Raw genomic sequence first — 15,631 nt, 5'->3', positions numbered from 1 at the left:
GCCTACGCTCGAAGCGAGGCATGAAGCATCGTCGCGCCCACAACCATGTGTTCTCGGGCCATGGAGGAAGGCATGTCAGGTCAAGCAAGGCCTCTAGCAGAGGTTCTTCAACAAGACATGGTAGGGGTGCGGGCATGACAAAGGCACGAAGCGCCTGAAGACACCGTAGATAATGCCCTGGCGAGATACTAAGCCTCGTTACAACTGGATGACCTGAGGTGATACCAGAGGAAGAAAACATTTTTTACCAGCTTACCTCGTGTGGCTGAATAAAATCGTGTTCATATACCACATTGTGTTCAGTTATTGCCTGAAGTGTCTGAGAGAAAAAAATATTCAATGATAAAAGTGCCTGGTCTTGGTTTGACCATTTAGTTCTGAAGCAAACATAATTTTGTGTATTTTAATTACAAATAAGTGCGAATATTGAACACAGCTGTTCACCTGTTATGATTTACAGTATCTTGCGGAGATGCGCGACCACTGAGGCGACGTGGCGTGAAGCGAGACCAACTACGGAATGCTCGCTTTTCGCACCAACTGAACGCAGTCAACCTGAAATCGCAACTTCCGTCACCACTGCTGCTTGACGCAACCACTGCGCCTCATGGTAAAGGTCCCTTTAGAGCACGCTTGAGCACTCCACACACAGGGCTGTTGTTGTTGTATCTCGGAAAGAAAGATGATAATGATGATAATGATTTTCTTTCACTGATGGCGCTCACCCACAATAAGGGATCGGCCAAGAGCCGGGCGTCAGGATCTTTTCGGGTAGAGAACTATGAACCTGAAAACATTCACCGGATATGAAGTCTAAATAATAGGCTCGTAAATAATGAATGAAAACAAAGACCATGCAAGCGATCAGACTCTCAGATGGGTGCGGAGCCAAAATTAAGAAAGAATAAAAATATACTAACAAGGTAATTATTTTCGTTCTCTTATGTAAGTAAACACATTAGAGCAGACATCCCTGCGACTATAACCTTGTGAAATCCCTCCATAGGATAAACTTAGTTCAACATACAATTCTAATCCCGAGTTTTCATTTGGATCGACAACGTATCTTTTCCTTGATAAGAATATTCGAGACAGAATTAAAAGAAGTGATCTATTATTTGTGTTTCTTTGCGAAATAACGCAAAGAAGACTCCGTGAGCCCAGCTTTATGTAAGTAATGTTTCAAGTACGGAATTCTACAGCGTAATCAGGTGAACGTAACTATTAACTGTGGAGATACACACACCACTACTTATCGCAGGAAAATCTTAGATGTCTTGGATTTTATCTAATAATTATTTGCCTCCTGGGAAAACAAGCACTTTAATATCTTAGGCTTGTACGTATAAGGTGTATGTCAGTGCTCAATTTCGCTGTAGTAAACTGACACAATTCAAACGGTCAACCGTGTTATAAATTCCGATAACGAACAGCAGCATCGGCACTCACTTTTAGGCGCGTATTGACTCGGTCCGCACTATGCGAGGGCGTCGTGCGGAAACATCAGCTGCTCATGAATCACACTGTCCAAAGTGCATCGCTGGGTTTCAGTATCAGTATCAGTAGTCAGTATCACCCTTCGAAGTGGGTGAGAGGTATGCGATAAGTCAGTTTTCTGCCGCGAGAAAAAAAAAAAAGGTGACTCGAATGCCGCACTTTGCCCCCCCCCCCCCCCTGATATCCGTTCAGTCGGCCAATAACGCCAGAGTAAAGAAGCACAAGTGCAAGTAGTGGCGTGCGCATTTAAGCAAATCAGAAGCAAACGCTATTTAAGGTACTAACCAAGGACAGGTCCAAAAGAACATTTATTCTGAAAACACGGCAACGCTCACCGACATATTCCGTGTCCGGCCCGTGAATCAACACTACAACAAAAACACCACTCACTCATATGTCTGAGCCGTCAGCGAAACCATTGCCCGTACAGGAAAAAATGCATCCGATTGACTCACAATCCTACGACCACATGCTCTCTACATATTGCCAAAGACTGTTCTTCGGGGGAGATAGCCAAAGGCACTCTGTACATGGAGAGCTTGGAGAAAGGAACTTAAGCATGGAATGCGATGCTATCGACGACCCGTCTGAACAAGCTCTCGCCATGCAAACCCCACGACCATTTGCCCGCTGCATCTGTCATCGGGCAGGCGCCCACGGCGCGGAAAGAGTAAACAGTGTAAACAATTCGTACGGTTCGGACACCCCCCTGCTAGATGAGTGTTTATGCGGCTCTCCAGTTATTACTCTGTTGCACGCCGATGCAAGCGCCATAGAGTCGGCGAACTTGCTCATCGCTCTCGGGAAAGTAAGTAGGTGACTCCCGCCATTTACGTCGTTGTACGTGTCGTACCACGTTGTTCGCGTTTCCCGTTTCCGTTTTTGTTAGAAAAGAGAAACGTTCATCGTATGTGTGTGTGTGTGAAGGGGGGGGGGGGGGGCTGATACTGGTCCTGAGCCTTTATTACAATAATAAACAATAGGGTTGTGCTTGCCTGTTCTCAAATACAGATATTGCGAACCACATAAAACCCGCCCGAATGATTTGCTGTGTGTGTTTTCACAAAATACTGCTGATAATGTGAAATATTTGTGTGACTGCTGTGGTGCCTGTGTCATTGTAATTAAAGGGCATTTAAACACGCAACCGTATCGTGTGTGGAACCTGTGCCATGTAATTTTGGTAAACAATAAATTTATTTTACAGACAGACAGAGAGACAGACCAAAATTTTTGCGTTCAAGGTCCCCAAGAAAGACTATAATTTTTTTCAAAATTACTCCCTTATCTGCATGTTAATCTGCAAATTTCGTCGAAAGGCGATAGTTTTGCATCTGGAGAGATTGAAGAAAACGTTTATTTGACGTTCTGCGCAAGAAAATGGGTGAATGGTATTCTGGAGGCATTGAGTTAGAGTGCCTCGAGCGTGCAGTGGAGGCGAACGAGCACACCAAGTCGCGTCACCCTGTGAGGCATGAGCGCTATTTGGCAGTTACCTTGTAAAACGAAACGCGCTGCTCTGAGACGGGTGTGCACGCCCATCTCAGAGGTGATAAGGTGTAGAACGCAAGGCGATGGGTAGGTGCCACCACCGTATCGTCTTAGCAAAGCGTTGAAACCACTTTTCTTTTCGTGCAAGCGTTGAATGGTCAGCGCCGTGTGATAAACGCTATAGTCCTTAGAATAACTTATGTATTCATTTTCTAGTCAGAGACGCGCATACAGAATATATACATGTTATGATGCCTCAAATATGCGTTATAATTGCTCTTAAATTAACAATCGCACATGTATGAACGCTGAACCTTGAGCAACATTGGTGGGCGCTGCGGATGGGGTCGGCCGTTTGAGGTATCCGCTGGTGGCATTTAAAGTGCCTGGTACCGTTAAGGGTAAGCAAACAGACAGACAGACAGACAGACAGACAGACAGACAGACAGACAGACAGACAGACAGACAGACAGACAGACAGACAGACAGACAGACCAAAATTTTTGCGTCGAAGGTCCCCGAAAGACTATCGTTTTTAAAAATGACGAATTGTGGCGCGCCGGCACCATGTGGCGGCAGCGGTGGCGTGGCCGCTCTGCAAATTGCGGTAGCGGTGCAGCGTCGTGGTGTACCAGCTTCTGAGGACGAGGCCAAACACGCCGGTCTGGAGCACCGACGGCAACATCGCCGTGCAGTGTTACCGGCTGCGGACGAGAGGTGGCGCCAGCTTGTACAAACCTGTGTGAGTGAATAAGACAGTCGGCGATAGGTGGCGCCGGAGTTACTGAGTGTCTATAACTTTAGCAGTGCACGGAGGCGGGGCATTTTTATGCCGAGGAACTGCAACACGGTTGGAACGCGAGCCAAACGAAGCTCGTCCACTGAAACCAGAAACAAGAGAGAATGCGGAGTGGCGAGTAAAAGCTGCGATGTGTTGATAGAGATCGAGCACACGACTCCTCAATTGCACAGTAAAACAGGCAGAAGCAGCAGCAGACAATGAATGCAAACAGTGCGTTTGGCTGAACTTCGTGCGCGAGGAGTTGGCGCAGTCGCTGCGGGAACATAAAGAAGATAGCACGTTGCAGCTTCAGAACCCAGAGACAAAACTAAATGACGCTGTCTCTTAGCTAGTCTCGGAGACTCATATGCACAAAGAAATCCAGGCGCGGATTTCTCAGCCTCACAAGAGTTGGATGAGCTCAAAAGCTAGAAAAGAGGGTCCTAGATCGAAAAGCCAGAAGAGTCGGACCATGCTACGGCCGACAACAGGACGTCACCTATGCCCCATAAGGGAGGAAAAGAGGTAAAAGGAGACCATATGACATAGTGGTAGTCAAAAGTACGACTGTTGATGCCAGCAGTGTGGCAAACCAATCACAGAACACGCCCGACTACGATCTAAAGCTAGGGGATTGCTCTTCCGGTGATGACGTAGGCAGGCAAACCAAATTAGACAAGCTGGTGCGGAAGTGACTGCGAAGGGAAAGAACAGGTGATGGCCAGACCTCTGCAGCTTCTACCTACAAGAAGCAGGCTCTCCAGATTTGCCAACTGTATTTCCCAATGATTTCATCTAAGGAGATGGCAATGCGCTTAGAATTAAATATGCGGTACTCCAAGCCACCGCATGGCACAGCAGTGCCCACTGCCATATAAAGAAAGATGCTACGCTGGTGGAGGTGATTCAGACAGCGGAGGACATCTGGAAATCAAAAGAGGTCATTCTGGTACTCCACGCTGGCCTCGGTGACATCCAAAACAACGACGCATCTCATGACTTCACGGATAAGCTCAAGTCCCAAATACCTTCCTCGACTGCAACAGCCATAGGCCACTTCTGTGTGTTCTATGGGGTCTCAAAACTAGAGCCCAAGGTCAACGCCATGCGAACCAAGTTCAAGTCGTGGAACAAAAACCTACGTAAGAGTTGTTCGGAACTTGGAACACGTGTAGAGTTCTTCGGTGTCACATAGGCCCTGCAGGATAATATGAGTGGAACGTCCTACAGTGAGTACGCCACTAAACAACTAGGGCAACAATTAGGACACAGCACTTGGGCTTTTTAGGGCTTCGCCCATCAGACACTCACTAGCACAGGGCGTGGGGTGTGAATAAATGACCTCCATAATGACTGCCCTAGGACAGGCAATCCTCCAAATGGCCAATACACAGAGGAGGCAGAAGCGCTGCTGGTACAGATCCTAAAGAAAATGACGGCCCGCAGTGGCCCCATCCGCAAAAAGAATAAAGACATCCAGGTAGGCCTCCTTAACTTACATGGTGTCAGAACTATGAGCAAACGAGAAGAACTGTATCGGATGATAGAAGACGAAGACATAGAGACATAACTTCTGGCCGAAGCACACCTTCGTGCAATGGAAGAGCCACTCTTACATAAATGTTTGCAGTGGGCTGGCCTGAACCGCTCAGGTGAATCGAGGAAAGGGGGAGAAGTCGGTTTCCAGTGGAAAACTGGATCATCGTGGAGGAAGCTGGACAGCTCATGTGTTGAGGTTGAGCACATGGGGATGGAGGGCAACTTGCAGGGGCTAATAATCCATGCAGTAGTGGTATACTTTGCTGTATCTGCTGAAACTGACGCCGGTAACTCTACGATAGTACAATGCATCTTAGAAGACGTGGAAAGATGGGCAAACCAGCGAGAGGTCCTCATAGTGGGCGATTTCAATGGCCACCTGCAAGCTCTGCATGGTTTCCAACATGCCGATGGGGAACTACTGCTGACACTCGCACATTCACTTACCTTAGATGTACTGAATCTTCGTCCAGAGTGCGAAAGGCAGTAAACCTGGTGCGCCAGGAACAGTCGAATCTGTATTAACTACGCGCATGTGACACCTGTTCTAGCACGACGTCTCACTCATATAAACATAAATTAGAATGGGACATTCAGCCTAGGAAGCGACCGCCATTGAATAAAGTTGACCTTTGCTTGATCTCCGTGGCGAACCATTAAGAACGAACGTGGCAACCTGGCTTAAAAGAGCCTCTCACAGTCAGCGTATGCTTCAGTCGAAAACACATTCGGAGAGAACTTCCAACCGATGGAGTCGCCAACCTATGGTCAATTTGTGCTAGAAATGAAATGCACCACGAAGAGGCACGAAATTTGCGTGAATTATCACGGCGGCTTGCGGCGCAAAGGTTGGCGGGATGAAGACAGACAGGTACAGATGGCCCTTGCTGCAAGACGAATGGTGAATCGCAAACACAAGGCGGTTGCTAGAACATCCCCAGACGACGAGTGCATGCGTACCTAGGAGCAATACCTCCCCCTCAAAACAGAGATGCGGGTCCTCTTACAAAGAAAAACAGTGAAAAACAACTCAGCAAAACAGTGAAAAATTGCAAGCTATTACAGAAGCAGGGCGTAATAGCGCAAATGAAATTTGGAAATATGTGTCTTCAATACATCGTAATACCCCAGCACACAAATTTTGACATCACTCTAGCAGCCAGTGAATCACTGATCTTGTGGCACACCTCAAGGACCACATGCAAGACCTTCAGTCCCACACATTACGAATCGACCCCTGCTCTAAACCGCGACCCCAAGGATAAACCTCACCAACCAAGTGAAGAGGGCCGTTGGAAAGTTACGAGGATAGCTATTGAGCATGCACTCCCACGTATCAGTGCAAGCACTGCCTCCGGCATGGACGGTATACCAGTGGGCCTCGTGAAACGCCTGAGAAACTCTGCTCTTGAAAATCTCGTGAAAACCTTGACTACAATTTTGAAGGACGGTCCAATCCATTCTGACTGGAAAAGCGGCCGAGTAAGCCTGATGTGCAAGCGAGGAGGCGACGCTGGACTGCTGGGTGACTATAGACCAATCACGGTGACAAGCGTCCTCTTTAGATTTTTCGCTCAAGTCTTCATTGTCTAGATGAGTGGCTGGGAGGAGCAAAATGGCATACTGCCTGAACTCCAGAATAACTTTCGATGGAACTGGTGATTGGAAGACAACCTTTTTAGGCTCACCCAGGCCATCGAGATGGCACGCAAAGAAACTAGAGGCCCGCTTGGATGCTTTCTAGACGTAGCCAATGCTTACAAAAGTGTGCTTCACACAGAGTTTCTCTAGTTAAAAAAACGACAAATTCTGAGCACAGGCTTACTCTGGTGACTCTATGCGGATAACTCGGTGGTGGCACGTTTCAAGGACACCAGGGCGCAGCCTGTGAAGAAGACAAGAGTACTGAGGCAGGGTTGCCCGATGTCTCCGCTGCTCTACATACTTTATGTGGCGGGGCTCGAGGAGACACCCTTAGAATCAAGAGTAGACTTCGCGTACCTACTCAAGAGTGATGGGGCGTTGGAGACATGGGCGCTGCGTGGCTTGGTGTTTGCAGATGATGTTGTATTACTGGCATAGTACAGCAGTGATCTTCATAGTCTGGTGACTCTGGTGTCCGAACACCTGAAGCGGCTTAGCCTGCACTTCAACGCCGAAAATTCAGCCACACTTCTGTTTTCGGGCATGGCTCTTTTGCTACTCCTTGCCGACGCCTATGGTATGAATGCGCCCGTACTGCTTACCTCTGGTGCTTCCGCGATGGAATACTTCAGCAGGAAGTGTTAGGATGCGTTGAGAGAATTCGCCCTCGTCTAGCTCCTCCTGTAATCCTTGAAAAAGCAAACTATAAAAGAGGGTAGCAATGCGGGCTTGTTTATCTGTCATTCTTTTTGGATGTGAGTGGCAAAAAAGTCAAAGACGAATGTTTGGGCACTTTTTTCGCTGTACTTTCTTCCCTTCGTCCTTTTATTATTTTTCGCTTTTACATCGAACAAATAAATTAGTATTTTAGATTTGATGTTGATGCCCTCTATTAAGGCAATCGATACACTCGAAATGCCGCAGAAGCACGACCACTTTAGCCGGTAATGTTTTTCTTTATTGCTAAACTCATGATAATGCATATCAAACTTTTCCTGTTCGATTCTCCACAGTCAGAATAGGCACTGCATGCACGTGTGCGAAAAAATGTAACGGCTTTCCACTCTCGCAGTAAACAAGTTCATTGCCGGAGGAGTCTGTTCAAGCCTTTGACATTCTTTTTTTTACTGCTCTTCAGGGACACCCACAAGGCAACCGGTGGTCAGCTTCTCCACCGAGGAAATTCGTCGGGACCCTCTCCCTTCTTCAAGGAACCCTATATTGAACGCAGGTGAGTGCATGCACCACGATATTTTTGTTGACTCGTTGCTTTTATCACCCAATTGTTACAAAAAGCGTGACGTCAGCTACCCTTACACACTCACTGCTACACGGTGAGATCCCCTGTAACATTGAGCGTGATCCGAGCAAGAGGTTTTGAGAACAACGGCGCATAGTAAACACATCGAAAGTTCAAAACACGTGTGACACCCAAAGGTAACAGTGTAATCGTGTTATCGATACTTCGGCACCAGCAACACTGCGAAAACAATCTTACATCGCAATCCAGCTTTGCGGTCTGATACGAGGTCATCTCTGCAAGGAACACTATGCGCTCGATTCTTAAGAGAGACCACTTCTCTTTTTCGAGTGACGCGATGCTTCATTTAGATGATTCGCACCTGAGGCATCGTCGTGAACGTGACAGAATGACGGTCGGTGTTATAAAATGGTCTGACACGAATGCTACAGGAAGAAAAGACTTGAATATAAAGCTTTATCAGCCTCTTCTTCGCTGGTACACGTCGGGAAGACGCAATGCGTACTCCGCTGGCTTTCGATTCAATAATCGATTCAACGGCAGTTATTCCAAGATCGATTTAACGAAAGTTGTTTTTTTTGTGTGCGCTAGTGCCTCCAGGATCAGCGCAAGAATACGCCAAATGGTGCTTTGAATGCAAGCACCCACTTCCACGCCTAAAGTGTCCCTCAACCACTTGCAAAAATACGAATAATGAGCACGTTATTTTCTCGAGCCCTTCGCAGTCTTTACTGCACCATTTGTGACGCCAGCAGTTCGTTCACGTGACGTAAGGGTGAAAAGAGCTCTCTTTTTTGTCGATATATATTGGCGCGGAGATAGCATGCGTGTAGTCGAAAAGCGTGAAATCCTGACTAGCTTAACGCTTAGTGCTCGCATTCCACTTGTTTTTTGCAGAAATAGATAGCGAGCAGGAAATTGCGCTCTGAGAATGGTGGTGAAGAAGGGAAACAAACTTCTATTTGGCCTGTCCACCAGGCCCCAAAAACTCAGCGTTAGTTTCGGTTTCCAGGAACATGCACGCTCGTAGGGGTTGCCATACATCCTAAGATCCGGTGAAACGGAGCTAGGTTGATGTGAATGTTCGCATTTTTTGGCTTTCACAAGTTTTCACAAATGAATAAATTCGAAACCAATGAGAAAAAGTATCTTGTGTATTTTGTTTTCGTGTTTTTTAATTTTAAATAAGCTTGAGTGCGAAAAGTGGTTAACTCGACTTCCTGGCCCTTGCCTGCTCTCCTTCTCACCACTCGCTCAGCATTATTACAAACTCGATTGCGCTCATTTATCTCGCTCGCTTGGCGTGCCCACTACAGGAAAGATAAAGACAGCAAACTCTGCCGGGTAGAGAACAGATGCCGGAGTGAGCTACTTCAACCAAGTCAACCATGATTGATTGATTTGTGGGGTATAACGTCACAAAACCACAATATAATTATGAGAGACGCCATAGTGAAGGGCTCCAGAAAATTCGACCACCTGAGTTTTTTTAACATGCACCCGTATCTGAGCCCATGGGCCTACAACATTTCTTTCTCTATTGGAAATGCATCCCCCCAAGCTGGGATTCGATCCCGCGACCTTCAGATCAGCAGCCGAGTACGTTAGCCACTAGATCGCTGTGGAGGGGCGGCCAGAAAACTAACCATGCATTCGACAATTATGGCTAAATCGTGGAACACATGTTTTTCGCTGCTCTGCGGTGTGCTAACCCGTGAATTTCCAGTACCGTGAAGGTTTTTCAGGTTTCCTATTGACAACCGGTGGGCACAGCTGTTTTCACCCATTATTTGAGCAGTTTTTGAGTTTTCATGAGTACATAAGACTAAACGCAGTTTTGTACAGGCCTGGCTGGACTGACAGAAGAGCAGTGTCGCTAGAATACTTAGTCAAGATGTCAGCTTACTTGCTTTCGCGAAAATGCGTACAATTAAAGGCTCGAATTTCTGTTGGCTCTGCTACATAGTTTTCGCTTCTTTTATTTTTGCTATGTGCTTCAAAAGATGCCAAGTAGTTATACGCTCCTTCCTGTTCATGAAATTCGTGTAGCCACATTTCTTCAAATTTTGTATATCTTTACTTCTTATACTGCTACTCAAATACAAATGATAAACTAAATGCTTCTAGAAATATTACAAGGAATGTCACTGGAGCCAACGTTTTGACAAGTGAACTTTTCCTTCTCTAAGCAAAGCTTCTGCCCTGACGAGGTTAAGTAAAACTTGCTGAAACTCTGTTTCTAGCGACATTCTCTCGAGAAAAAATTCTGGTGGCTCCATGCTTCCCTATTCCACTGAACCGCCTTGTCATTTAATATTTCATTTCTGTAATAAAACTATGTTCACCATCATAATAAACATGAGTGAGTCAAGTATTGCATGCCCTTCTCGTGATTATTAATAATCTTTCTATTGCTTTGATAATATGGATCTAGAGTTTGCTGAATATATTCATATATAGGTTGCAAAATACAGCTTGTTCTGTAGATTGGCACTTTACCACTGCATTGATGTCCTGTTTTTTTGTACAATACATTCGGTAAAACAGTTCATTTTGCTAGGTTAACAGCACGGAAATTGAAGACAGAAAAATTGTGCGAGACAGAACGACCGTTACCAATACTACTCAGTTCATTTTTATTTCTGCAGATTGACTGTAATGAGAAAATGGCCAGCTGAACTCCCCCCCCCCCTTTGCAACACACGAAGGGTATTTTAAAAACAAAAATTGGCACCATCTTCTCGAAGGGAACCCTGCCGGGATGCGAAGCAGCAGCGTGGTGCACGCATGGCACCACGGAATCAATGGTGCTAACGCAGGTTCTTCGGTGAGCTCTGCAAGTTTAGTCTGAAGCGGGGCCAGGTTAAGCTTTATCGCTTCGGCCGATTTCGCAACAGGCGAAGGAGCATTGTCTTCCGGCGTCCTCTTCAACCCAGATGAACAAGCCGGAAAACTTTTAATGCTCGATGTGTGCTCGTGCGTTACGAGCGGTGAAGAGGGTGAAGCGAGTGAGGTGACATGTACAGAGATGTTTCAACAGGTACGTTAGACGCGCTTGATGTTTATTGCACGTGAACGGACGAATCAGTGGTGTAGTGAGCGCCGGTCGCGGTTCCGGAGTGAGCGGTAATAGCGGTAGGTTTTTCGCGGAACTAACAAGAAGGCTGCTGCGGATGCTGCGATCAGCCGGAGGCAGGCGAGGGAAAAATGACGTCAGCGGGTACTGCAACAGGAGCGTGACGTCAACAGGCTGCTGCGGTGGGACCTACTCGGAAACACTCCACCACCTGCGGTAAGGGAAGCGTGTTGCGGTGAGTTCATTCGGACATGCACAGAGACAGCTTTGCACAGGCTAGTCAAAGAGCTGCTTCGCATTTAACAATGCTTAATAATTTTTAGGAACAGCAGCGCATTGCCAAGTGCCCAGCGGACCTGAAAGAAGGCGCAAGTGCATTCAATTTGCATGCAAAGTGGGAAAGGAGAGCTTGCACGGTAACTGTCCTCCATTCGAGTTTTCCTCCGTTCTCTCTATTTACGGACCTCGTCAATGACGTTATAAAAGAAATGTTCTGTTTGTGATTTATTTCCAGTTGGATGGCCAACAGCCGCCAGTGGCAAAAGTGGGGCTGCCACTTCGTGTCAGCGTGCGTACATGGGAGGTACAGAGAGTTTCCCCCCCTGTTTCAACTCGGTGTGGTTTAGGGGCCCCTGAAGCGCTCATGATTGGCGTCAGCGTATACTGTGATGAATACAAACCAAGTTGTTTATTCGATGCAAATTCTCACGGGCAAATGTGCTGGATGATATTGACTGGTTCAGCGTGTGTGCTAAGTGCGTAAGATGGGCCTGTATTCGTGGCGAGATCAGGCTATAGGCAGCAGCACTGTCCCAGCGAACGTGTGGACAGCCGGTCAGCGGAGCGCATAGAAATACAAGCAGCGGCGCATCGTTGCGTGCGGTTTGAGCCGATTGTCAGCCGATAAAGTGCGTCGACTACAGTTTACTGTAATATTGTTACGAGGCAGTGGGCATGGCTCCTCCGTCGTAGACGCAGCGACGAAAAAGAAGCGGATTCGGTGCGCGAGATCCTAGCAGCCCTGGGGTGTCACACATACCTGTAAATATTGCAAATACACTCGTTTCTCTCTTCCGTGTGTTTGTAATCCCCGTAACAAATTGGTGGAAGTGCTGGGTAACGAAGCGCCACACAACGGAGCTCTGCAGTGGTCGTCAAATTGGAGTTTCCGTGATAGTACATGGGACTGATCCCATGGCCACCTCTCCATCGGCCTCGGCGATGCCTGCACCATCCATGGCAACGCTTCCACTGCCCCCCCCCCCCGTATGTGCTGACGCATCCGAAACATCCAGGAACATTCTGCGGTACGGACGAAGTTGATGTTGACGACTGGATAGCTGACTACGAGCGTGCCAGTGCGCTCAACCGGTAGGACCCGACTCTCGTGCTGGCTAACGTGATGTTTTACCTGAAAGGCACGGTCAAAGTCTGGTACGAGTACTATGAGAAAGAGATCGGCAGTTGGGACACATTCAAGGAGAAGCTCGCGACTTATTTGGGAAGCCCATCGGTCGAAAGGCGGCTGCAAAGAAGGAGTTGTCTATACGTGCTAAGACACCCACAGAGCCATATATCTCGTATATACAGGACGTGCTGGCTCTGTGTCGTAAAATCGACAATGACATGTCCGAGTCTGATAAAATTGGCCACGTCCTCAAGGGGATAGCGGACGATGCGTTCAACCTGCTAATGTGCCAGAACTGCGCGACCGTCGAGAAAATTATTCAGGAATGCCGGCGTTTTGAACTGGCCAAAAGCAGGCGTATTTCAAGATCATTCACTCGACTGCCAAACACCGCTGCGACGTCCTCCTGAGAAGATGGACTGACCTCTCGTCGGCAGTCTTCACCGGCGTCTGAAATTACGCGAATCGTCCGGCGGGAAATCGAAGCAATTACACCTGCTTTTCCCACCAATGGCCACGTCGATCCGCAAGTACCTCAGGTTTGCTTGGTACAGTTGATTGTGCGAGAAGAACTCAGCAATTTGGGCTTCGATGTCTGCGCCGTTGCTCAGTCTCGACCAATTGGCTTCCGTTCAAGGTCGCCGCCTCACCCCAGGTCACCGCCCCTGGAATGGTCTTATCCACGCTCTCCAAATCCGGCTGAATGGAGAACTGCGGATGATTGGCTGATCTGCTTTAACTGCCACCGCATAGGGCACTTAAGCTGAAAGAGGGTTCAGCTTAAGTTGAGGACGACGCAGCGAGCAATGAAAAGAAAAATGGTAGGTGTAACGTTAAAAGACAAGAAGTGAGCAGAGTGGATTAGGGAACAAACGGGGGTTAAGGATATCATAGCCGAAATCAAGAAAAGGAAATGGACGTGGGCCGGACATGTAGCGCCTAGACAGGACAACCGCTGGTCATTAAGGGTAACTAACTGGATTCCCAGAGAAGGCAAGCAGGTTAGGGGAGACAGAAGGTTAGGTGGGCAGATGAGATTAAAAAGTTTGCGGGTATGAATTGGCAGCAGCAAGCGCAGGACCGGGTTAACTGGCGGAACATGGAAGAGGCCTTTGTCCTGCAGTGGACGTAGTCAGGCTGATCAAGATCATGATGATGATGTTGATGATGCATAGGGCACGCCGCACGGTATTGTCACAACCATTGGTCTTCGTCCCCAACACAGTATAACACTGCTCACCGTGCCAACAGCTACCGCCTTTGCCAGCCTCCTGCGCCGATCCCCGACAGCTACCACCGCCTTCCACCCGTCGATTCTAACTCCTTCGATGGCCCTGATACGCAGCACAGCCGCTCGCCGTCGCCTCGGCGTCCTCAGTCTCGTTTGCCACCTGGACGTCACCCGTCGTCCCCTTCTCCTCTACGACGACGCCCGACCTCCCCGCTCAATTCTCATCAGAAAAACTAAGCGGGGCCGCTTTTAGAGGTGAAGCTGCATCCTCGATACCGACCTCGAATCTTCTCGTTGTACTGCCGACACGACGAAATTTGATTGACGTCGACGTTGACGGCCTGACTGTTTCTGCACTTATTGACACCGGCGCTCATATTTCTGTGATGAGTGCCTGACTTCGTCGCAGCCTAAAGAAAGTTCTCACACCGGCTGCTCCTGGCATTATTCGTGTCGCCGACGGAAGAAGTCTTGCCATCACAGGAATGTGCACAGCACGCATCACAATCGCTGATCACCCCACATCTGTTCTCTTTCCAGCTATTGAGCAATGCCCCAATGATCTGATTCTTCAATTCTATTTCTTGTCCACTCATGCCGCTCTCATCGACTGTACAACCGGCGTTCTCCAACTTGAGCTGCCGCCTCGACTTGGGGCTGTGCCGTCCTCATCGTCACACCGCTTGTGCGCTGTTGATTATGTTAGGCTGTCACCGCAAGTCACCATGTTTGCGGCCTTAACATCACCAGCTCTTCCTGACGGTGACTACATAGTGTCTCCATTAGTGGATGTGCACTTGGCGCGATGTGTTGCTGTGCCACATACCATCGTGACTACCGTGGACGTTCAGCTTCCACTCCTCAACTTTAGTAGTTCGGCCCAAGTTCTCTCGCAAGGCGTTTCGTTAGGCCATGTTTCCCCACTTGATGCATGTAACATCGTGGCATTAGACCCTGAAGACTGCTCGTCCCTTATTGCCGGCAGCAGAGCAAACGCACCTACTGACAAAATCACTATGATGATTGCCCCTGGTATTCTGCCCGGTCAGGCTGCGCAACTCCACCACGTTCTGACCACCTACCGAGATATTTTCGACATCGATGACCGCCCTTTGGGTCAAACGTCCGTCGCGTGTCATCAAATACACACCGGCGATTCTAGTCCTGTTAGCCGGTGACCATACCGTGTTTCCCAGTCTGAACGTCAGGCCATACAACGAGAAGTCGAAAAGATGCTCTCCAAAGAAGTCATAGAGGTCTCTTCAAGTCCATGGGCATCACCTGTTGTTTTAATCAAAAAGAAGGATGGCAGTTGGAGATTTTGCGTTGACTACCACGCCTTCAACAAGATAACCCGCAAAGACGTATATCCGCTGCCACGAATCGACGACGCCCTTGACTGCATTCATGGCACGCGATACTTCTCATCTATAAATCCTCGTTCGGGCTATTCGGAAATTTCTGTCGGCGACTTAGACCGTGAAAAAACTGGCTTTCTCACACCGGACGGCCTTCATCAGTTCAAGGTTATGCCTTTTGGGCTGTGCAATGCCCCGGCAACATTCGAACGCATGATGGACTCTCTCCTCCGTGGTTATAAATGGTCCATTTTCCTTTGCTCCCTCGACGATGCGATTCTTTTTTCCCAACATTTGAAAGCCACCTAACTCGTTTGTCGACCATTCAAGCCGTTTTTCGTCGAG

The 15,631-nt window shown here is 48.0% G+C and overlaps 1 protein-coding gene across 4 annotated transcripts in view; it reads left to right on the top strand.

Annotated features, from left to right (window-relative positions):
* Positions 1–15,631, top strand: part of LOC142776558 (uncharacterized) — a 313,558-nt gene that overhangs the window by 90,576 nt on the left and 207,351 nt on the right. For 2 of the 4 annotated variants that reach the window (XM_075880431.1, XM_075880430.1), the window contains exons 3-4: positions 461–610; positions 8,091–8,183. In XM_075880431.1, coding sequence (XP_075736546.1) covers positions 461–610; positions 8,091–8,183 — 243 coding nt within the window. The remainder of the gene's footprint in view (positions 1–460; positions 611–8,090; positions 8,184–15,631) is intronic. The other 2 variants (XM_075880432.1, XM_075880433.1) reach the window with 1 other exon arrangement.

This window comes from Rhipicephalus microplus, chromosome X, assembly GCF_043290135.1.
Source record: "Rhipicephalus microplus isolate Deutch F79 chromosome X, USDA_Rmic, whole genome shotgun sequence".
In the NCBI taxonomy this organism is placed as follows: Eukaryota; Metazoa; Arthropoda; class Arachnida; order Ixodida; family Ixodidae; genus Rhipicephalus; species Rhipicephalus microplus.
Note: the sequence above shows the minus strand (reverse complement) of the source record. Positions and strands in the feature narration are given on the sequence as shown.